This window comes from Manis pentadactyla, chromosome 5 (genome assembly GCF_030020395.1).
Source record: "Manis pentadactyla isolate mManPen7 chromosome 5, mManPen7.hap1, whole genome shotgun sequence".
In the NCBI taxonomy this organism is placed as follows: Eukaryota; Metazoa; Chordata; class Mammalia; order Pholidota; family Manidae; genus Manis; species Manis pentadactyla.
In genome coordinates this window covers 157,544,138-157,568,548 of record NC_080023.1, presented here as the reverse complement: position 1 = coordinate 157,568,548, position 24,411 = coordinate 157,544,138, and the positions used below count along the sequence as shown (strand labels likewise).

General features: G+C 48.3%; 1 protein-coding gene across 9 annotated transcripts; it reads right to left on the bottom strand.

Moving 5' to 3' along the window:
- Window positions 1-6,290: 6,290 nt before the first annotated feature.
- Window positions 6,291-21,896, bottom strand: TGIF2 (TGFB induced factor homeobox 2). Of its 9 annotated transcripts, none has more exons than XM_036902376.2 (4): window positions 21,800-21,818; window positions 19,550-19,621; window positions 18,094-18,319; window positions 6,291-8,948 (listed from the first exon to the last, which is right to left on the bottom strand). In XM_036902376.2, the coding sequence occupies exons 3-4, from the start codon at window positions 18,283-18,285 to the stop codon at window positions 8,433-8,435; spliced, it is 708 nt and encodes a 235-aa protein (XP_036758271.1). In that variant the 5' UTR covers window positions 18,286-18,319; window positions 19,550-19,621; window positions 21,800-21,818; the 3' UTR covers window positions 6,291-8,432. The 9 variants fall into 9 exon arrangements, with proteins under 9 accessions (XP_036758271.1, XP_036758270.1, XP_036758273.1 ...); XM_036902375.2 differs by lacking the exon at window positions 21,800-21,818 and adding an exon at window positions 21,708-21,766; XM_036902378.2 differs by lacking the exon at window positions 19,550-19,621 and having other exon boundaries at window positions 21,800-21,896.
- Between the last annotated feature and the right edge of the window lie 2,515 nt (window positions 21,897-24,411).

Sequence of the window (24,411 nt, the reverse complement as noted above, 5' to 3'; positions counted from 1 at the left end):
TGGAAAAGAACTTAATGAAGACTCAGATTTGGAAGTGGGAGAGACAGATTTAGAAGTAGGACAAATTTTGCCTTTGTGAGGTTGTGGCTTTCTGGCACCAGTTAACTTGGGACTCAGACTTGGGGCTGAGGATGTCCTCCCAGCTGAATGCTGCTATACCACTACCAGCTGCTCGTGTTAAGGTTTGGAGAGGAAGGTGTGCTGACGGGTAAGACTGTGGTCCCAGAGAGACAAATGGAATTACAGAAGTCAGGAGTCCTGGGGAGAACCCATGAGCTGGGGAAACCCTGCGAGCTGTTTGAAGTAGAGGTCTCAGTTCGCAGCCTGGTCCTCTTTCTTTTTGCCTACAACACTAGTACTTACTGAGCCCTTAGTTGGTGCCAACTTTGCTAAATGTTTTACGTACATTGTCTTCCTCTCAAAGCTGACTGGGCTCTTAACCACTATACTGAACTCCTCTCCTTTCACCTTTATTTAAAATTTTTCTACAGTGAATGTGGATTACTCATGTAATTAAAATGACAATCTCAAGAAGGCTACACTTGACCTTCAGGCCACCATAGAATCCTGGGGGCCAAGGAGAGGTCAAATTATTCAGGGGAACTACTTGGTAGTACCCTTCTTCCTCTCATCTTGTAACTTTTTTTTAAAATTAATGTATCGTTGATACACAATCTTATGTTGGCTTTGAATATATAACACAGTGGTTCAACAGTTACCAATACTAAATCCTCACCCCTTCTAGTGCGGTCACCATCAATGTAGTAAGGTATTTCAAAATTAACTATTCTCCATGCTGTACTACCATCCCCACTGACCAACTTATATTGTGATTATGAACTATTGTGCCCCTTTATCCCCTTCTCCCTCCCCACCCCCAACTCCAACCCCTCCCCCTTGGTAACCACTAGTCCCTTCTCAGTGTCTATCTCATCTTGTAACTTTGAAAGATGTAGTGCTGCCCTCCCAAATCCTCAGTTTCCTGGAATAAGTCAGTGTCTTGATTATAAGCGATCGGTTCCTGGAGCAATATCATGAGAATCTTCTGTGGCATCAGTGAAGTGTGCAGCAGATTCCTGGACTCTCTGGGTGTAAGGTCTGGGAATTCGCAATTTTGTATGCTCTCCCGACCTTGATGCATAGTAAGGCTTGAGGACTACTTCTTTGGTTAATTAGTTTGTTCTGCCACTTAAAAGCTGTGTGGTATGGGGTAAGTTATTTTAACAGTTCTGTTCTACTCTCAGCTCTGTGCTGAGTGGCCAGTAATAACATAATAACAGTAACATGTGGATTATTCTATTTCATCCTCCTAAGGGGTGAATATTACTAGCCCCATTTTATTGATGAGGAAACTGAAGTTTGGAGTGGTAGAACAACCTGCCTGTGATCACAACAGTTAATTAAATGACAAAGCTAGAATTTGAACCCAGACTTAGATCAAAGAGAAATGCTTTGGAAACTAGAACCATCGAGAACAATGATGACGATTAATTCCATATCCCTCCTGAGTTCCAGACCTTATCCTCCAGAGTAGAGTGTACATTAAAAATCTAGAGACCTGAGTCCCACCATAGAGATTCTTATTCACGGGGGTGAGTTGGGGAAAAGTTTCTCAGTGGGGTCCATGAAGAAGTCAAATTACACTTTCAAAAACAGTAGAAAGAGGCCTTCCTTGACCACCAGTCCAAAGGTATACACTCTTTTCCATCACTACTACTTTTTTCCCCCTTTTTTTACTATAGGACACAGAGTCTAAGTTTACACTGATACCTAGGGACATGAAGCATCACCATGGCCCCCTTCTTAAGAATAGGGGTATAGAAAAGGGGTCCACTCTTCTTGAACATATCTCCCCAGGCAAGGAAAACAACAGCAAAAATGAATAAGTGGGACTATATTAAGCTGAAAAGCTTCTGTACAGCAAAAGACACCATCAATAGAACAAAAAGGAACCCTACAGTATGGGAGAATATATTTGAAAATGACACATCCGATAAAGGCTTGACGTCCAGAATATATAAAGAGCTCACACGCCTCAACAAACAAAAAACAAATAACCCAATTAAAAAATGGGCAGAGGAACTGAACAGACAGTTCTCCAAAAAAGAAATACAGATGGCCAACAGACACATGAAAAGATGCTCCACATCGCTAATTATCAGAGAAATGCAAATTAAAACTACAATGAGGTATCACCTCACACCAGTAAGGATGGCTGCCATCCAAAAGACAAACAACAACAAATGTTGGCGAGGCTGTGGAGAAAGGGGAACCCTCCTACACTGCTGGTGGGAATGTAAGTTAGTTCAACCATTGTGGAAAGCAGTATGGAGGTACATCAAAATGCTCAAAACAGACTTACCATTTGACCCAGGAATTGCACTCCTAGGAATTTACCCTAAGAATGCAGCAATCAAGTATGAGAAAGATCAGTGCACCCCTATGTTTATTGCAGCACTATTTACAATAGCCAAGAATTGGAAGCAACCTAAATGTCCATCGATAGATGAATGGATAAAGAAGGTGTGGTACATATACACAATGGAATACTACTCAGCCATAAGAAAAGGGCAAATCCAACCATTTGCAGCAACATGGATGGAGCTGGAGGGTATTATGCTCAGTGAAACAAGCCAAGTGGAGAAAGAGAAATACCAAATGATTTCACTTATCTGTGGAATATAAGAACAAAGGAAAAACTGAAGGAGCAAAACAGCAGCAGAATCACAGAACTCAAGAATGGACTAACAGGTACCAAAGGGAAAGGGACTGGGGAGGATGGGTGGGTAGGGAGGGATAAGAGGGGGGGAGAAGTAGGGGGGTATTAAGATTAGCATGCATGGGGGGGTAGGAGAAAAGGGAGGGCTGTACAACACAGAGAAGGCAAGTAGGGATTCTACAACATTTTGCTATGCTGATGGACAGTGACTGTAAAGGGGTTTATAGGGGGGACCTGGTATAGGGGAGAGCCTAGTAAACATAATATTCGTCATGTAAGTGTAGATTAGTGATACCAAAAACAAAACAAAACAAAACAAAAAAAGGGCAGTTCCTGTGTGGTAACCTCCAATGAGTTCTACACAAGGGTATAAAGGGCATATAAAAGTGTAGGCAAAGGGTCTGTTTGCATTTATACAGAAGATCAAAGCCTAATTGGGCTACCCCGAAAATGAACTAAGATACGATATGAAAGAGAACTTCCAACATCTGCACTCTCTGGAAGACTCATGCCAGAAGATGATCATCAAAAAACCCCAACAAAGATCCACGCACTGCTACAGCTGTAGATGCACTCATCCCACCAGTTCCTGGACCTGCCATGGGAATGAAGGAGATATCTAAGCTGGCCTGTGCATACAGTAAAACAACAAATTTGACTGGATCTATACTGTTGGAACTCAATCAAGAATTAGGAGAAGTGCAAATTGTAGTGCTCCAAAATCTTACAACTACAGACTATTTACTGTTAAAAGAACATAAGGGATGTGAACATTCCCCAGGAATGGGTTGTTTTAATTTTAATTTGTCTGATTTTTCTCAGACTGTTCAAGTTCAGTTGGACAATATCCACCATATCATAGATAAGTTTTCACAAATGCCTAAGGTGCCTAACTGGTTTTCTTGGTTTCACTGGAGATGGCTGGTAATTACAGGTATGCTTTGGTGATGTAACTATACTCCTATTATGTTAATGTGTGTGCGCAATTTAAGTAGTAGCTTAAAACCTGTACATGCTGAAGTTACTCTACAAGAAGATATGTCAAAGAAATAATCAATCTTCCCATGTTTTCTGCCGCCTGCTACTTCTATAGCTTTTCTTCTTCCTTCCTAAATACAACCCTTAAATAGAATTCGTGCCTCATATCAAATCTACCAAGTATCATAATTCTTCCAAGTGGTAAAGATACCTCAAGACAAATGCTGGGCATAGAAGCCACAGGGCATAAATATGCAAAGAAATAAAAAGCTAACCTTTTCAAACAATAAGGCTTCCCTCTCACTTACCAACTTTACATTTCCCTGTATGGCCCCGGAAGATGACTGGTTAGCCAGAGACGGGTAAGATTCCTCAAGGGAGGAACAACCTAAGACAGGCACAGTCGCAGGGGGGCCATCAGGTGAGAAATTGGGGATCAACAGAGGTGAGGCTTAGAACCTCACCCCCCTGTTCTGAGAGAAATCTTCTGCATACGTGGATGTTTTATTGCCCTTGTCTAGCTTGGATTAACACATAGTCTACAGGCACACACCTGATCATCTACATTTGCTCTCTTACAACACTAAACTATGTTTTCTACCTTTATCTTGTATCTACCTACCACTTCAGCATTTTATTAAAAATAATAATAATAAAGAGAGAAATGTGGTATCCACATATAAATCAAGTATAAAAATCAAATGAGTATTCATATTTGAACTGACTGTTTATAGTTCATAATGCATGAGCAAAACCGAAGGTTTCTGTGATGGCTGCCCTTGTACTGTTCACCATGTAAGAACTTATTCACTATGTAAGAATTTGTTCTCCATGTAAGAACTTGTTTGTTATGCCTCAAAAGATTGAAGACTGATGAAAATTAGGCTTGGGGTGGATTAGTGATTGTGCATTGAGCATTGACTCCCCTATACAGAATTTTATTGTTGTTAACAACCATTTGATCAATAAATATGAGAGATGCCCTCACAAAAAAAAAAAAAAAAAGTATACACCTACAATGGTAAAATAATAAGTAACCGGGATGTAATGAATATAGTCAAGATATTGTAACAACTTGGTATGGTGATAGCTGGTACCTAGAATTGTCATGTATATAAATGTTGAATCACTATGTTGTACACCTGAAACTAATGTAATGTAATACTGTGTGTCAACTACCTTTCAATAAAAAAATAATTATCTACAAAAAAAAAAGGGGTCCAGTAATGGATCGGCAACCTAACAGCAGGTACACACAGGACCAGGGAGCAGACATGCATTTCAAAGCTATTTCCTTAATGAAATTGTTGCAGGAAAGGTATATGTCCTTAGATAACATTCTTAGAGAACCCTAGCCACATTACCCTTGTCAACTTTCATTATCTACAGAGTGCTTGCCCACTACAGGGCTCACTGAAGCTCCATGCAGAAGACAACTTTTGGTTTTAGTTCTTTGAAAAGTATTTTGTAAGAAGCTCTCTTGAGCCTGTCGAACCATCCAATTCACTTCCTCTTTTAGGGGAACATTAATATTCTTTTCCCAGATGTAAAATGATTTTGAAACTTACTTTGAAAAGCCCTTCCAACATGCTGGTATTTTGCCAAGTGTTGTTTGAAGGATACCTACAGAGGGAAGTAAGACCAGGACCTTGGATAAATGACTGAGGAGTTGGAGGCTCTTTTTTGGGGGGAACTTGAGAGGCTGTGTCTCCATTCCCAAAGGAGAGTGACCTGTGGGAGATTCAGTATCTTCCACCCAGGTGCACTGGGGAAATCAGGAAGCTGATTTGGGTCAGTAGAAAAAAACTTCTAGTGCTTAGCCCAAACCATGTTACCCACCACTATAAGTTCAAATAAAGTCTGGGCAGATCTGAGTGAACTTAAAGCAAGGCACAGTTGAATTCATATCCCAACTCCACTTAATACTGGCTGTGTTGAGTTCAGGCAAGTAATGTAACAAATACTGTTTACCTATGAGAAGGACATTTCACTTCTTTTGTGTGTATAGCAAAGATAATAAACATTGTACAGGCCCAGGCACACAGCAGTCTCCTGCAGTGCCAGTGAACAGTGCAGACCTCAATTTTGCACTGTTGGGCTATAGTTACAATGTATAGGTATTTCATTATGACAAAATGCAAACAGCTAGCTTAAGCAAAAAGGGGAATTTACTAGTTTGTATATAGGGAAATCCAGAGGTGGTACTGGTTTGAGACTAGAGCATCCATCTCATTTCTGCTTCCTTGTGACGGCTTCATGCTGGAGCCGTGCTTTCATCAGGAGAGGGGAGAACAAAGCTGCCTGTTCTCTAAGTTCTCTCACTACTGGGCAACCCCAAAGCTTGACTCTCAATCCTGGAGAAAACTGGTCCAGCTGGGGATGATTCATGTGCCTCCTCCAGTGTGGTATATGGGACATGGAATGGAATTAGGCCTGGAAAGTAAGGATGCAGGGTGCACAGCACTGACAGGTGGCTACTAAACAGAGAGAGGGCAAAAGAGGTGAGGCTGAGTAAAAAACTCAGTAGTTGTCCACCTCACGCTGGGCCCAGGGTTACATTAAATTGATCTGATTCAAAAAAGAGAACAAAAACCAAAACCAAAACCAACTTTATTTGACCAAAGACAAAAACAAGTTATTTACAGTAGATTTTGCTCAAATAATTCAACTGGATAACAGTGCTTCTCCTCCTCACAACCAAACCAGGCAGAGAATGCCTCCCTGCCCAGCGTCCCCATCTTGCACAGGGGGGGAATGCCAACCAGAATTCAGCAGCATGGCTCCTTACCCCTCAGTCTCCATTGCTCAGTGCACTGTAGGAAGGAAAAACCGCACCCTAGTCTATGCACATCCCGAGTCCCCTGCTACAAGGGTCTGTTAACAGTCACACAAGAGCGGGACTCAGACACAGGTGGGGTGGAAGAGGCTGGGCAAACCGCAGCTGCTTGTTCACCTGGTTCCCTAGCTGGGCCTCAGGAGGGTGAGGTTCCCTGATCCCCGGGGGCATGCGAGGAGGGTGGAAGGGGGCAAAAGACAGCACCTAGGAAATTCACTCACTCGTGGAGAGCAAAGCTCTCCTTAAAGAACCAATGCCCACTCCCTCAGCAATGGGTGGTCAGGACACTCCCTAAAGGCTTCAGGGGTCACCCCAGAAAGGACAGAGCACACGTCGCTGCCTTTTTCCTGGCCAGGCCCACCCAAGTCAGATAAACCTAGGCACACTCTCTCCTTGTGCCCAACCTTACAGCTTCAGGAAACTACAAGCTGGTTTCTGACCTGTCTTTTGGCCCAGTAACAATGTCATTCAGAATAAAAAATATTTCCGCTAACAATAACCTAGGATTAGTGTTTCTTAGAGTATGAAGATGGGGTGTTGCTGTCAGCACTGAAACAGCAAAATAAAAAACAGGGAGGCGGAGGGAGAATAAGACCTTGATCTGTTTCACTGTGAAGTTGAGAGCAGAGGCCTCTGCAACTCCAATTTAAAGAAAGGTGCAACACAAAGACATAGCAAAACAGGCTTAACCGATTGCCAGCCCCAGCCTCCTCTGAAGGCAGTTCCTCAGGCAGCTGGGGGCACCATTCTCTGCTTCCTCCAGGAATAGCTTCCTGCCACCGTCGTGGGAAAAGCTGCCCATGTCAGTCAGCTAAAAGGGCTTCCTGACCAGTAGATGGCTCACTTCTCTCCAAGTGGGAGCTATGGGAGCTTTTGATATTCTGGCCCAAGTAATCCAAGTTCCGAAAGAAATTCAAAACTCAGGCTGCAGGGCAAAGCTTTCAAGGATAAAGAAGGAGAAAACATTAAAGAGGAAAAAAAAAACCCCACTGCCTCAGTCTAGCTTACTTCCCCCACCCCCCCATACAGTAAAAATAAAAATAAAAAAACAAAACACCTCTGGTTTTATCATCCTTCCCTGTGCTGCGCCTAGGTTTGGTCAGATTCTCTATTGGACCCTCTCTCTGGCTGTGGCTTTATCTCCTTCTGTGCCTGAGGCAGAAAGCCAAAGCCCATAAAACTTTTCTCTGCTTTTTTTTGGGTCAACCAAATCAACAATAAACAACCATTTGGAATTTTGCAGAGATTTAGCTGGTCCCCCAAATAAAAATACTCCTTGTAAAACAATCACCAGTTGCAGTGCTGGGTCATTCCCAGTTCATCAAACTCATCACGCAATGCCCTCTCGCCCTCCCACACCTGGACTAACTACTACCATTAATGCAAACCACAGCAAAAAGGGAAAAATAAACACAAAGTTTGGTGAAAACCTAAACATTCAACTGGAGTCGGTTCTGTTACATCTGCTGGTTCCTCTTTTCTTTTGTTCACACTTAGGAACTTGGAATGTCCACACTTGCCTCACCAAAGAGGCCCGGCTCAGGGGCAGCTTGGACCCAGGATAGGCTTGAACTTGGCAGCTTTCCTGTGCCCAGCCCAGGAGAGCAGGCTGGAACAAGGTGGCCTGGGAGCTCTCTGGAGAAGCAGCAGCGCCATGCCCGTCTCCAGTCTCTTGGTCTCACCACTAAGGAGGCCTGGAGAATCGGCACAGTCAGCAGAGGAAAGGCCCCTACCCCAGTGTGCTGACATCGGCCGGCAGCTTCCTGTGAAGACCTCTGGACAGAGGAGATGATCCCAATGTTTGGCAGTGATCCAAAGAAAACCCTCTGTGTGAGGGGGAACCAAAATGGAAACCAAGGACAGCCAGCTCAAGCCTTGAGCACCCCTGTCGGCAGATGCCTACTGGGGGTTTCCAGAGACTAAGGAGATGGGAGTGTGCAGTAACGGTGGCGACGGGTCCTGTTGCTTCTGAAGCTCCATCTCAGCAGCCCTCTGTAGTGCCACCTCTACCAGCAGCTGGAAGCTGCTAAAGTCCTCCTTGTCCTGCTCTGGGGGTGTGGGTGGTGGCGTGTTGAAGAGTCCACCTGTTGGGCTTCCGGCTTCAGCCCTGGTCAGCAAGGTGAGTGTGCTACCAGGGGTCACCAGGGGCTTAGGGGGTTCCAGCTCCCCTTGTGGGGCTGCTGGCTTTTCTCCTTGGCCTGAGTGGAGTGGCATGGGGCACATGGACAAGGAGAGCACATTGGTGGGGGTTGGTACAGACACAGCCAGCACTGAGGGGCTGCTACCACGAGGGAGGGCCATATCTGAGGCCTTCCCACCGCGGCGGGAAATGGTGAACTGGTTAGGGTCTTTGCCGTCCTTCCGAAGCATGTCTGGGAGAAGCCGCCGCCTGGCATTGATGAACCAGTTACATATCTGAAATGAAAATAAAAAACTGATCAGTTCACTCATTCAAAACCAGCACTGAAACAACCTATGTTCCAGGCCCTAGGAACATAGCAGCAAACAACACAGACATAATCTCAGCCCTCAGAGGTTTATGTTGGGTTGAGAGAGTTACAGAAGAAACCATGCAAAGGAATGTAAAATTGCAACTATGATTCAGCCAGTGAAGGAAGGTGCAGAGGTGCTGTTAGAATGATGGAAGACCCAATCTGGTCTTTCTGGACTCGGTAGTAGTGTCTTTGGCTTGTTAAGTTGAGAACTGAAGGATCAGCAGTAATTTAGGTGGGAGGCAGGAAGGGAGAACATTGAATTTAGAGGCATCAGCCTCTTTAAAGACCCAGTGGCAGGTGGCAGCAGAGTGCCTATGAAGAACTCAAGAGAAGGCAGGCCTGTATTGGCTGGAGCTCAGAGTGGTAACTAGAGGTTACCTTTTACAGTGGAGGCTGGTTCTTTATTCTAAGGATGATAGGGAGCTGTAGAAGGCTTTTAAGCAAATAAGTAACTTGCTATGTAGAGAATAGGGTGGAAGCAGGGAGAAAGGTTAGTAGTTCAAGTCATGTTAAGGGAAGTGATGAGAAGATGACAAATGTTTGATTTATTTGGGAAATTAGAAATGAAGGCCTGGTGCCCTGTTGGATAAAGGAGTATAGTATAAAAGAGGAAAGGGGATGGTGCCAAGCATGATTCACTCCTAATTTTCTGTTACTGTTACTGAGTATTGCAGCAGGTCAGAGAAAGAACCACAAGACACCAGGGGATTGTCTGGTGGAAGAAAAATTACTATTTCCAAGCAAAAGCAGGGTCAGTGGCTCCAGGCTGAATGTGCATTCAACTAACATCCTAACGTCTGTTTTCTACAAGCTGCTGAGGAAGCTACCATTAACCTTAACCCATTCCTGTCTGATTGTTTAGATTAATCTTTTTGGACCTATGCATGAGGCATGACGTTTCTTTCTGTTAAGTGGTATGCTTCACAGCCAAGACCTATCTAGCACCCTGATTCCTATCTGTCTGGACTTTTTAACAACCCTCAGCCTCATAGCTTTCCCGATTCAGCCTCTTCATTGGTTGTCACTTCTATCCAAAATTCAGTAACTGTTCCTGTTCTAGATACTGCCTTCTGTCTCCTACTGCCTAGAGAATCAAGTCCAGACTCGGCGTCTGGGTGTTAAAACCTCCCCTGCCATGGCCTACCTTTCCAGCCTTATATTCTTTAGCATGTGAAATTGCTCACCAACTCTCATGCAGGCCGCCCCCCGCCCCCTTTTAAAATAGCTTCATGCCTTTTGTACATCACATTCCTTCTCATCCACCTGGAGAATGCCTACTCCTCTAAGTCTTGGTTGATCTAACATTAGAGATAGGTCCAGAGCAGTGGAAATGGATTCAAAGCACATCTCTATTCACCTATGGCTGGTGCAGGGCCTGGCAGTTTCTTTTTGTACATAAATGAATGATGCCAGGAGGACAGATAACTGTTCAGGAAGTGTTAGAATAGTGTCTGCATAGCCTAGAGCAGCAGGCACCTAACTGTGGCGTCATTCTTGACCATCTAAAAAGTAAACCACTCGTTTCCTCTCATGTACTCCTGATGTCCTGGAGATGTGGCAAGACCAATTCTATAATAGCTCACCTAGGCAGTATTCAGAAACAGTTACAGATTAGACTAGAAAACAGTTTCTTAGCTCTGTGGCTGGTATAAGCTCATAAATACAAAATGTTTTAAAACAGTGACTACTTCCTTAAATAGGCAAATAAAACCTCCTATAATTTTTCCCAAGTCTCTCTCCCTCTTGCCTCTGCTGGAGGAGCCACCATAGGGGAAAAGCTGCCTAATCACTTTCTAGTCAACTCAGAAGTAGGAGAGGAGAAACATTAGAAATGTGTAGGGCACGGTGGTGTGGGTGGTGCATGGGCGGTGTGGAGAGCCACACATCTAGGCGTCTTTCTGGGAGCCTTTGCTGAGAAGAATTTACCAGTAGTTGCCATTTATTAAGCACTGTACATTTACACAATTTTCTTTTTACGGCTGTATCAGCCCTGTAAGTTTGGTCAACTCCCATTTTACTGATGAACATACCTAAAGCTCAGCCTAGCAAAGTCAAACAATATTGCAACTCCAGCCAGCACTCCCCAGTCCTGGGCCTTTGCATGTGGAGGAGTGGGAGCCCCTCCTCTCCGAATCTTCCTCAGGCTGTCTGTCACAGGGCCCCAGAGCCCAGCTTTTTTCATTCACTAGAACAGTCAAGTCAAAACTTCTCACTTTCTCCTTGGTCTCCCTTTCAAAGCTTCGTGCTCACTCAGTTCTTACAGAGTGCTTACTACTATTGGCAGGCCCAGTTTTGTGGTGGGGATAGCTCTGTGAGTTAAACAGACATGCGCTCTGCCCTGCGCAGCTTACAGTCCATCTAGCTGTGGAGACTGGCAATGAACAAATATATGGTGACTAGCCACCAATAAGTGCCAGGAAGGAAACACCCAGGAATAATGGGTAGCATATAAAGATAAGAGAGGCTTCCTTAGATAAGGGGTCTGGGAAGGCTGAGAACTAAAAGATAAAGAGCCAGCCATACGGAAAGCTGAAGAATGAATATTCTAGACAGAGGGACGAGGCAAATGCCAAGGTCCTGAGGCAGGAAAAGGGTTTGGTTTAAGGAACTGACAGAGCAGGCAGGGCTGACCCCACTAGGCCAGAACACCATGGTAAACCACTAATGGGCCTACACAGTGACATATCCTAAATTTTACACTCCAAGTCCTTGTCCTGGTCCTATCCCTTCTCTCCTATCAGTTTATCAACAGACACTTTACAGGGCAGGTACCAGCTGCCAAAAAGGGAAAAAGACAGGAATCACCTCCTTTACCTCCCATGTACTGGGATGCTGGGAACTATGTAGGCTGTAGCAATGCGTAACATTCTCCTAATGTTTGTTGAATGGACCAGAAGCCCAGCTCTCCTCAGGGATCCTGCACCAGTTTCTACCTCTGCTTATCACCTTTCTTGGGCAAGTCCTTGGGCACCATCTTTCTGTGGACTCTCCCTACCTCTATCCAGTCAAGGGACAGCCACTGATGACAGGAGCTGATGTCTCAAGTTGACACGGCTCGTTTCCCAGCAGATTGAAGCTGCACCCATTCCACAGGCAACTCAGGACAGCACTAGGCCCCTGGCCTTGTCAGGTTGGGAACCTTTCTGTGGCTTCTCCCTTCTGTTCCAGGCTGGAAGGATCCTGCTCCTGGGATTCTCATTTACCTGCTTCAGGTCTATGGTCCTTCTAGCCCAACTGAGCACACCTGACATCAAGCACCATCAGATACTGGCTGAGTTGACTCTTGGTTAGGCTGCAGGGGAGCCCCAAGGAAAGGTAAGGTGGAGTAGTGGGGTGCAATGCAGGAAGGGAACTAAGCACCTTTGATACTAAATGTCATGCCAGCCACCTTACTTGCATTGTTTAATCTGCATACAAGCCTAGAAGGTAGTAAGCAGTGTCCCCAAAGGCCTAAAGAGAGAACCGGGACTCGAGGACATGAAAGAAGTTGCCCAAAGCATCCAAGTACAGGGCTGGGATTCAAACCCAGGTGCCCTGGCTTTGGCCCCTACTGTTGTGCTTTCTCTGACTTACCAAACAGAGAGCTGAATCATAATCCTGGAAGCAAACACTTGTTAAAAACAAGACAAATCAGGTGCCGTTCCGAACACTTCCCATCTGATGTCTTATTTAATCCCCAACAGCCTATGAGACAGGTCCTGTAATGATCTGCATTTGAACCATTCATGAAACAGAGATCCCCGCTGAGAGGTTCAGTAACTCGCTCAAGGTTGTAAGTTCAAAGGCTGATCTGATCCAGACAGCCTGGTGCCAGGTCGAGAGAAAGGATTGAAGGGAGTCAGCCTGAGGCCTTTTCTTCTTGCTCAGACGCTTCCATCCCTCCATCCCGCAGCTGCCTGCTCAGCTACCTGTGCTACAGGGGAGCGGCACCTCTCCACCGAACGCAGGAACCACTCAGGTCCCAGTGCCCTGGGTCAAGTGAAGTAGGGAAAAGTGTTTTTGTTGAGAAAGCAGTCTTGGAGAGAACCTGAGCGTTTACTAACAGCTGTGTGGGCACCTAGCCCTTTGCTGTGCCTCCTGTTTTGGCTTATAATTCTGAGAAGAGAACAGCAGAACTGCCACCGCCCCCCACATACATACCCACTCCCCCACATGCTCACCCTGATCTGAAGGAAACTTGGCAGCCTGCTGTGTGTTTTGTCTTCTTCTTCTTTAGAAATGCACAGCTGAGGGGGGCTTGGCCAGGGCAGGAGGCCTGAGCTCGCCACCAGCACCAGCTGTGCTAATGGGCTATCAGGACTTTCTCTAGCCTCTTCCAGCACCTGGCCCATGCCTGAGTCAGGAGAACACGTGACTTGCCTCCACTCAGGGTCCTTGGGAAGGTGGTGGGGAGAATGCGAATGCCAATGTGAACTCTGAAACTGATACGGCAAAACACTGGCTGGGTGCCTGAAAGCCTGTCTCTACCATAAAACTGGCCGTCTCTGAAAGGCTGCTGCCCTGTCAGTATTTTTTTAATCAGTGGCTGAGATGAAGGATGAGGGAGGAATCACTGTGGCAAATGGGAGTGGGAGGGGCACCAGGAAGCTGATGAAGGCCATGAGGATAAGAGCAGGGCATTTGAGGAAGGCAACACAAATGCTGTAATTTTAGTATCTTTTCAGCTGTGAAAAGACCAAAGTACAAGAGGGGAGAGAAGTGAACGCCTTGGAGAGAGACCTTTCTCAAACATCGCAGTACCTCCATTTGTATTGTGAACCCCCCTATATCCAGGTGCTCTTAAAGGCAGCTGGGGTTGTGTTAGAATCACCTTGAGTTTTTAAAAAATAGCTATTTTTCATCCACTTTATAGATCTGGTGAGGGCGGGGGCAGAGGCAGCATGTGTGTTTTTAAACAAGCTCCCCAGAGTTCTGCTGCCCAGGCTTAACAACTAGTGATTTAACCCACTGGTTTAACCTGTCCTTGTAGGGCAAGCCATGCAAGCAAAAAGGAATGGCCTTGAGGTAGGGAGACAGAGGTTGCCAGGGGGCAGAACTGGGAGGCACTTAGCTTTGGAGCCAGAGTAAGAGAACAGCTTCCCGTGACAAAGGATCTTGAGGGCCGGGGTGGACCACTGCGCGCCGCAGTTCACTACTGCTTCGGCCTGCGCTAGGCAGGGCCAGGCTCCTTTCCTGCCTCGCGCCCTTACCAGCGGGACTGCTGCCCCTCACCTCCCATTCCTTCTGGCCTGTCAGGACTCCATTCAAATGCGACTTCCTGCGAGCAGCTTTTCCTAACAAAAAGGGCAGCTCTGCTGACAGCATGCTGGAAATTAATTACACTGAATTCTTAATCCTTTAAATAATGTCTTCTCTCCCCCAGGAGACTACCCAAGGGCAGGGACAGTCTATTCCACTGCCCTGTTTCCAGCATCAAACACTGGGCCTGGCACAGGGACACCCCCACCCAGCATTACAGGGTGAAGGAATGGGGCCTGCACCCACCCTGCCACGCTTCCCTTCCCTCCCTACCCCTTGAACAGCCAGAAACCACAGTAATAAAGTGAGTTTAGAAGGTGTCACAGGGATCTGTGGAACTCCATAAATGACTTTTTTTTTTTGGTCTCTCTCCCAACTGCCTAGCCCCAGGCAAGTACCAGCAAACCAGTTAGTTACATGACTCATTGACTTGCTAATGAGATCGCTCCTGGTTAAAGGGGACAATAAGAGGTCCCCAGAGAGAGAGAAAACAAGCTTGGCAAACTGTTGATGCTTGCTGAAGCCAGGTGATTGGTACCAGGGGTGCATTATAATATTCTTTTGTGGATATTTGGAAATGTTCTTGATAAACAAATTTCTAAAATTAAATCAAGAAAGAGAGCTGCCTCCAGGGACTTAAGCTAACTTTTCCAGATTGAGGAGTCACTATATTTCTTTATTTGAGGCCCTGTCTGTGGACATTCCAACACTTTTATTTTTTCACTTCAACGATTACTTACTGAGCACGTACCAGATACCGGGAATTAACTGAGCACTTGGGATATAATGGTGGATAAGACTAGGCCTCTGTTCTGAAAAGCAATGACAGTCAAGTGTCCAAAATGCTGACTTAGTCCTGGTGCTGTGGAAGGGTACAGCTCCTCTACAGGTGCGGAGTCTGGGGTGGGGGCAAGTCATCTTGGGGACTGATCAGTGTGGCAGCAGTATGATGGGCCAGGGACAGGCCTGCTACACAGACAGGGACAGGTGATGTCACCAGGCTGGTGGGAGACAATGAAGGGTTCTAAGTGGGGGGAAGCAGGGAGGAGAAGGTGACAAGTGATCAGACAATGACAGGTTGGACCAGGGTAGAAAAGAAATACTTCAGGGGTAAATGTGTAGGAATCAGTGACTGACCAAATAAGGTGAGAAAGGGTTATCTCGGGAGGAACCCCTTAGAAAAAGGAAGGAGCCGCCCTGCAGAAGTTACCTGTCATCAGTCAGGAAATCAAGGTGCCGTGAGACCTCCAAGCAGAAGTGTCTGGCTGGAGCTCTTTGGGATTCTTGGCACAATTTCCATCAGGGAGTGCCAAATGCCCCCCACTGCTCCTGAACTCTCAACATGACCTAGAGCAGAGGGGCCTCCACTGGAACCCCTCCCACCACGGGATGCTGGGACCCAGTGCCCTTCCTTGAAGTCTCTAGCGGCCAATCCTTGCCCCATACCTAACATTTCTCTAAGTGGAACCTGGCGATATGTCATCCTAGGGGTCCACTAGTTTTCCACAAGAATGTTTTGGTTTTCTGTTTACATTTTGATAGTGAGTAGGAACACTGTGGCCTCTGACAACCCACACTTACTCCACTCCCGAGTTAGTGCCTGTCATTCTATACTCCACAGCCCAGTCAGCCAAACACCACCCATTCCACATTAATGCAGTTAGGTAGTGGAATCTCGTTGGTTTCACATTTATTTCCTTTGGAAGACTGGTTGTAAAATTGAGCATAAGAGCAAAAAGCAGTAAGTTTTTTTTTACCCAGTTTTGTTTGTACATGCTGAAGTGATGTGATAATGAATCAATCAGTCAAGTCAACATGCTTGGGGGGAGGTGGGCTGATGAAAAATACTTTCTTTAAAAAAGGAGTTGGTCATATGAAACCTTCATAAGAGTATCAGTGATACCTTAATAAAAAAATTAAAAAAAAAGAGTCGGTACATAAATCATATTTGAGAATGTGTCCCTGACAAAAAGCAATTTCAATACAGTGTGACAAGTGGTTTGACAGCACAGGTACAAAGCCCACTGGGAATACACAGCAGCAGGCTCAAACCTAGGCTGGGGGAGTCAAGGAATGCTTTCATGAGAAAATGCTTAAATGAGGCGAGCAGGGTCAGAAAGAAGCCAAGGGAGAAGGCCCAGAGGCCCAGAGACACAGTCAGAGTTATACTTCCGTGTTGAAGAGAATGGACCTAAGGAACAAGGCTGGAGGACCAGCAGAGGCTGTCTGGGTGATCACTGCTCTCAGGCTCCAGCCTCTGACCTGCGATATTCTACATCTGTAAGTTCAAGTCCACCTCTTTTGGGGGTCCTTTGAGGGCTCTGGGTTGGCTCAGAAGCCCTGCCCCTAGTCTCTGCTGCCTTCTGTCCCAGCCGGGATCACTTTCTGAAAATATCAGTGGCCAGGTCTTCCCCTGCTACTCCATTCCAGGCTAGATGCTCCTTGAGGGTAGGAATGTGTGTGGTTGCTCTCTGGGATCCCAACTCTGCCCAGCATAGAGCTGGATATAGTGGGGTGCTCAACAGTACACAGTGAGATGTGAGGCACTGCGAAACTCATGGGGTGAGTTCAAGGCTTGTGACCCAGGAGAGATGAGCATGACAGAGAGAGCACAGACACCTGCTCTGTGCCAAACGCCTCACAGTGAGCCTTGAATTCTCAGGCCCTCCTCCTTACGTGCTAGGAAAGTGCTGTAAACATTCTCCCTTTTTCAGGTGAGGAAGGCAGTGACTTGGTGAAGCTTCAGGCTTCCTCTAGTGGAGAAGATGGGATCTGAGGGTCTTGTAACCTAGAGCCTTTCTCGCAGACAGACTCCGACTGACCACTGTGCAGGAGTATAAAGTCAGGTGACACAAGTTCTGGGGACTGAAGACTCACTGTGAGGCTTCATGGAGGGGGGTCTGGAGCTGGGAAGATACGGGAGGCTCAGAGTTGGGTAAGGGCAGGAGGGAGAGCAAGCACCATGGATTGATGCAATGGGTTAAGAAACGGTACAGGTGTAAAGGGAGGCAGGGGTGCTTGGGAGAGAAGCTTGGCTGGCTCTGAAGGGAGCAGTGGGCACCAGTAGATGGCCTTTGCTAGGCTGAGGGCCTGCTCTGTGTCTCTCAGACAGATGAGAGGCAAAAAGGAGGCAAGGTTACACAGTGGTAGTTCAAGGTGTTCTGCCTCAGCACCATAAAAACCCAGAAACACCTAAAGGTCACCAATCAGGGCAATTCAAAGGAGTTACTACCTTAAACTCTGACAAGAAGTGGATAAGTCTTTTGAGTGTGCTCATGTGCAAACCACTTCCATGTCCAATCTGGGGTGTTTTTCTCAACAGTTCAGTCCCAGAGGGGAGATTCTAACCCTTTCTCTACAAGTGAGGAAATTAAGGTGTGGTCCACAGCTCCTATGTGGCAGAACTGAGTTTTGAACCCAGAACATCTGACTTCTGCTCTCTCCTTAACTGTGATTCCAACTCATTTCTTAACTGCACTGCAGATCACCAGTCACCTCCTGCAGCCAAGGAGCCACCCAAGCATCTCTCAGGCTGAAGAGCCAAAACCCAGCCACACAACGCCTTTTTTCACACCCTCCTATGTTAATGATGACACCCAGACATTAATAAGCATTTTTTACCTCTTCAGAACTTTCCAAAATCTGAAATCTAGCTGTAATGGTCTCATGTCATTTGCTGTCTTCCTCCGAGGCAGGGAGAGTGGGTGTTCTCATCTCAGCCAAGAAATTGAGGCCAAGGGTGGGGAGGTGACCAGTCCAGTGCCATCCAGTGAGCGACAGGACTAGGACAGGGCTAGAAGCCAGGTCTTCTGCTGCCCACACCTTACCTGTAGCACTGACAAGTTGGTCTGTCCAGAAAGGCTCAGCTTCTCCTGCTCTGAGGGGTAGGCGTTGTAGCGGTGCAGGTACAGCCAGTCCCGGAGGATCCTCACGGATTCCTTGGGCAGGTTCCCTCTGCGCTTCCTCTTGCCTGCCAGAGAGAGGAGGCCTTCATCCTCACCCAGATCACTGTCTGACATGGTGTCTAGAGGCTAGGCTGGACCTTGGGCAAGCCTGGAATAAGTGACAAAGGGGACAGGGACATTGTCATCATGCAGGGCCACACCATTTTTGTAGTGTTCAGACACTCCATTACTAGAGCCTGGGACACCAGAAACGGGGGACTTGCAATTCAAAGTCTCAAGCCATACCATAGCCTGGGCAAGATAGAAGCCATGAGTCTAAAATGCCTCCATTTCATGGGGCTGGTAGATGACTAACAAAATAAACGGCAGCTCACTAACAGTAAGTACCAGACTAGAAATAATTATAGTAATCATTGATGTCTGTTTTCCACACTCTGTACTGAGTACTTTACATTCATTATCTCATTCAATCCTAACAAATCCACTGTAGGAGAGACACTGTTATCACTACTACTTTATAGATGAGAAAACCAAGGCCCTGAGAGATTAAGAAAGCCATCCAAGATACCATGGCCATTACCATGTGATAGGAATGAAAACCTATGTTCGCACAAAACCTTGTATTCAAATGTTTATAGCAACATTCTTCGTAATAGTCAAAAGGTGTAAACAACCCAAGTGTCCACCAACAGGTGAATGGATAAACAAAACAAAATGTGGCTGTCCATACAGTGGTTATTATTAGGTCACAGAAAGTACTGAAGCCCCAATTCATGCTACAGTGTGGATGAACTTTAAAAATATGCTAAATAAAAGAAGCAAGTCACAAAAACCATGTACAATTCAATTTTTATGAAATGTTCAGGATGGGCTGAAGCAGCATAGAAAGGTGATAGCTAAAGAGTATGGAATCTCCTTTGAGGGACAAAAATGTTCTAAAATTGCCCGTGGTGATGGTTTTGTAGTTGTAAATACACTAAAAGCCACTGATTTGTTTGCTTTAAATGGGTAAGTTGTAAGTTGTATGGTACTTGAGAATTACATCTCAATAAAACTGTTACCAAAAAAAACCCTCACCTTCAAGTCATGGTTCTGGAAATAGGGTTTGGAGCAAGAGAGTTGCCCCTGCTTTTCCCCCGACTCTATACTATCTTGCCTCCCAGGTCTTCCAAGACCAGTTAGGAGTGTGCAAAATCTATCAATCACCATGATCCTGTAGCGGTCCATGTAACCTCTACTGCACGTCTGTGTACCCTTGCAGATAGAGTGTCAAGTCATCCCTACTGGTGGTCTCTCAGACACTCTTTTGTCATCTAGCCCATGGCCTGGTCCTGGAATCAACTAATCAAAAATCCATATAAATAAGCAAACCTGAAACCTGGGCTCTCCAATTTGGTCATATGACCTTGAGCAAGTGTTCTTCCTCTCTGGGCTTGAGCCTCCTCTTCACCTGTCAAATGAAGGAAGGCATTTCCCTAGACACCCCAACTCAGTTGCCCATCCCTAACAAACTCTTGGTTCACACACCCAAAAGAGATTTACATTTTAAAACCAAAAGATCCAACCCAAGCTGATGCCAGAATCTCCAGGCTCCTCCCTCCCCAGCCTTTTAACAGCTCCACAGCAGGCTGGGCCAAGACTCTGGCATCTTCCAGGTTTTGTTTCCTCAACTTGGGCCTGAGCCCAGATATCTGGGCTGACTAGGCCAGGCTTTCGAGGGAAGGGTCTGCCCTCCCAGCCAGGCCACCTGGAAGCAAGACAGGCATCGGCTGGAAGTGCCACTCCTCAGAGAGCACCGACTGCAGGCTGCTTTCTGAGGTCAAGTTTCTGAGGTTTAGCTGGCCAGGGCAGTTAGGATCTGGGCTCAGGGATGCAGCCCTTTGCAGGCTGTGAGACGTTTACTCAAGGTTATCTGTACAAATTCCACCCTGGTTGCCAGCCAAATCCCAGTCTGCAGGGTTCCAGGGGTGACTCGTGGGGATGACCCCTCAGTCTACACAGACCTCTCCACCATAGTGTCCTGTTCGCCAGTCCGCATACAGTTGAGGTTTCCCACATACACACCTTACACTCAAACCCTCACACTAGGCAACTCTACAGCACTTTTGAAACAGGCACCAACGCTCAGCCCCTGGAACGCCAATGATTTTCACAAATACAGCACACACACACTGTCTACAAACCCCACATCTAGCGCGAACAATTGGTACCCACGCAATCAGCCCTTTTCCTAGATATCTGCCCACCCATGAACTCCAGCGGACCCACCCACCCACGATCTCTTAGACTGGGAAAACTCCGGACGTCATCACAACAGCGATCAATTCTTAACCTAACTGGTCTGTGGCTGCACCCTCTCGACACAACACCCGGTGTGCCCTCCTACACGCTCCACGACGCGGACCTACAAACACTCCCGCACCAACTTTCTGACAACTCCCCCAGCTCAGCCGGACACTCCCCCGGGCCGCGCACTCGCGCTGCATTCCCAGCAGTTCACACAAAGCGTGCAGCCTCCCCCGCGGCCCAGACCGAATCGGAGCACATGGCTCCCGGGGCAGAGAGGAATCAGCCTGTGCTCGGGACGCCCACACCCCTCAGCGCCCCCTGCCCGCGTCAAGACTCGGCGATCCAGTCCCCTGGCGGGCCTGCAGGTCCGGTGGGGCGAGGGCTCTGGAAGAAAGAAAACTCACGTGTCTGTCCCGAGGCAGGAAAAACTTTGGTTTCCACCCCCTTCCCCCGCCGCTCGGCGCAGACTGACTCTTCGGGGCGCGGGGCTGGCCGAGCCTGCGCGCTCGGCTTTGTGCTCCGAACTCGGCCCGAAGGGGGAGGGGAGGGGGCTGGGCTCCCACCTCCGCACCGCCCCCCCACCGCAGCCCTGCGCCCAGACTCCATGTTGGCCGCCCCCTGCCTCAGACGCTGCGCGCTTCCCCCGCTGGAGGCTCGGCTCACGCTCGGCTTGCCCGAGGGTCCCGGCGCGCACAAACTTTCTTCGGGTCCCCGGCCCCACGCGCCCCGCTTCCTTGGCCTGCTTGGGAGTGACAGATGCCTCAGAGACAGACTTTCCTTTGTTCCAAAGGAAAGGGGAACTCGCGCGGGCTCCCCAGCTCCGAGCCGTTCCCGTTGCCCCCACCCGCAGCTGTCATTCTCAGCGGCCCCCTCCCTGGTTCGGCCGCGGCGGGGGTGGGGGGAGCAGCCGGCGGTTAGCAACGTGCACTTTTTAAACCAAACAAACCCGCCACCACCCCCGCGCGCTCACCCCAGCTCGGGGCAGGGTCGGCTCTCTCCCGAAGTGGGATCCAAGGGCGTGGGCCCCTCAAAAGGGCCCCCAACAAGCTTCCTGCCGGGTGGTAGGATAGCCTCCCACCAGCCCCCGCTAGCACCCCGCGGCCGGGACTCAAAACACCGGAGCTCACACACCCACAATCGCATGCGTCGGACGACGCCCCCTCCCCCGCCCTCCGAGAAAAAGAAACTTTCCAAGTTGTCCGCGCGCCTCCGCGCCCATCTGTCCCACTCCTGCGGCCCGCACTGACTTTCCCGAGCGGGTTTCCGTCCACGCGGCCTTGGGTTCGGTCCCGGGAGTTCTGGCAGGAGAAGGGGTGCGCTGGAGGACCGCGCCGCGTACCTGCCGGGCCTGACACTCGGCCTGACAGCTCGCGGCTGGAAAGCACCTCGCGGCCTGACGTCAGATCCCCTCTCCTCCCCGCGGCGCTCTCCTCGCCCTCCCCCACCCACCCGGAGGCAGAAAACAAACTTTATGCGGAGCGTGGCCAGCTACGCCCACCCCCCGTGGGGCGGGCCGACGGCGGCGAGGGGCTTTGCCCCGCCCACCGCGCCCGGAGGGGGCGGGGCCGTGAGGGCACCTTCTTCCTGAGCCCACCCCCACCCTCAGGAATGCCACATGGCCTCCGAGGAGGAGCGATGGGAACCGGACCGGGGTAGTCCGCTCTCTCAGGGGCAGGAAGTGTTCGTTCCCCCTTTTGGAGAGCATTTCCGGAGCGCCTACTGTGTGCTCCTCGCTGGAAGGGCCATTGCTGAGAGGAGAAATAATGCAAATCCAGACGTTTTTAAGAACGCCCGCTGCACTAGGATTTCCCGCCGGAGGTGTGGTGGTCCCCATTGCACCGAGAGAAAACTGAGGCCCAGTTATTCCGGGGATTACCCCCAGCTGGTAAGAACCGGGCTCCGAAGGCGACGGCTGTTCTGCCCTCAAGGACCCGCAGAAGCGGGTAGAAGGCTGCCCCGTACACAACCCGAAAGCACATAGCCCCAGGGTCTGGCACACAAGTAGCAGCCAGAGGTAAAAACAGCCAATGCTTAAGGAGTGTGTAACAGTTGACGCAGAGCTAGGCACTTCTTGTGTAAATCCTCCTGTCTAATCCTCGGGTTGTGGAGTAGGTGTGATTGTGTATCAGTCCCTGGCTTACTCATGAGCTGCAGAGAGGTCTTGTCATGGTCAACAGTGTCACTCAGCCAGGTGGGTCTGACAGCGGAACCCGAGTCCTTACCCTGCTGGGACAGGCTCTAGGAGGGAGCCCTTTCGTCTAGGCGCTCCAAGCGCTCCTGTTGGTTTCTTTTTCCTCTGACGGCAGCTCCCAACTCCTGGACATTGCCCTTAGCCTTTTCCAGCCCTGCCAGCGCTCTCTTCCCTGTTCTTTGCTTTCTGTACCACATACTGTGAAATACTTGTTGACCCCCCCACTCCAACCCCCGCCCGACTTTCTGGGGAGACTGCCTCCCACAGCCCAGCATAGAGTCAGCCTGGACCTGGGCAAGGCCTTTTGTGGGCCTCTGTTCCTCATCTGGTCCCAGATGTCCAGGACTGCTGAGCTTGGAAATCAGGAACCTTGAAACTTGAAACACTTTTTGGTCTTAATTGCACTGTAACAATGGAGAATTCTGAAAGAAATGGAATTTTCTCCAAAGGCTCTAAGCCCATCAGAATGTTGATTAAATGACTGAGGTGCACCTGGACTCCCCCATTGAAGCCAGACTTCCCTGCAATGCTTGGAACCTAGTTGGCCACCCCACCCCTCTCACAGCAGCACCAAGATTGTCAGTGCCACTGCCCAGCACTCTCCATTTCAAAGATGAGGAAACTGAGGCCCAGAATGGATCCCCGAAATAATTTCTTGAGAATTTAGTGCACCATATGGGAGCCTTCTGAGAGGAAAAGGGAGGCTGGGGAAGTCTCAGGTAAGAAAGGTAAAACCCTGAATCATGGCCACTAGGATCAGAGAGCTCGTGTGCGGCAGGGGCCCTCAGAAGGGGGGCCTGGAAGGGAAGGTGGGTGCAGCCAGGTGAGCCTGGAGATGTGACTGTCCCTGGCGCTCGGCACCAGGCATTGTGCTGACTACCCATTTTAGAGAAGTCACTGGGGACCTGGCTGGAGCCAGAGAATTTGCAGGGGACAGATTCAGGCAGTGGCAGCCTCTTAGGCCAGTGCTTCCCCTTGTGCTCGATGAGTAGAGCTTGGGGTAGACCGAAGGGATCAGCTTCTTTCTCCCCTTAACCTGGAGCAGAGCCACCTGGGAGCTTGATAACAAAGCAGCTCCAAGAGACCCTCCCCAGACTTCCTGGAGGGGGAAGGGAGCGGGAAGGCTGGGAGGTAGAGGGAGGCTGTAATGTGTCAGAATTTCCAAGCATAAAAAATTCCCCAGGTAAAACCTACGTACAGGTAGAGATTGAGAATTACCATGTAAGGTTTCTCAACTAGTAAGTATCAGAATTTAAAATGTGTGCAGCCTTTAAGCCAGTAAGTCCACTTATAGGAATCTGGGGTGAAAAATAATCACAGAACAAAGGTAAGTGCTGATACAAGATTGTTCTTTGCAGCACCATTCATTTGGGTGGAAAATTGCAAACCACTCCATACCCCTCACCCGAGAGCTGACCGCTTACAGCAACTCTGGGACCTCGGTACAGTGGGATGTTGTAGTGAGTAAGTCTGTGTGCACTAACTGAGGGGATGGCTGAGGTATATTTGCTGTGATGGTTTGTAGACTCCCAGCGAAAGGAGCTTTGGATGTACTTGGTGAGAGCTTTCACGGGGAAAACCTTTTCTAACTGAGGAGTTAATTTCCTCCCATCCAGTTTTGCTCTCCCCTTCCCCCTTTTCACATATGAAAAAGCTGGGTCCTTGAGAGAAAAAGAGACTTGCCTGATAATGCACCTGGGGTGCTGACTTCTGGGACAGCTCTGGGGTGGGGCTCAGAGGGGAGGGAGAGGTGGGGGTGC

Coding starts and splice junctions, on each gene's coding strand:
- TGIF2 (XM_036902378.2), bottom strand. CDS start 18,285: ATGTCAGACAGTGATCTGGGTGAGGATGAAGGCCTCCTCTCTCTGGCA. Junction 8,949..18,093: donor CCAACTTGTCAGTGCTACAG/GTAAGGTGTGGG, acceptor TTTTCATTTCAG/ATATGTAACTGGTTCATCAA.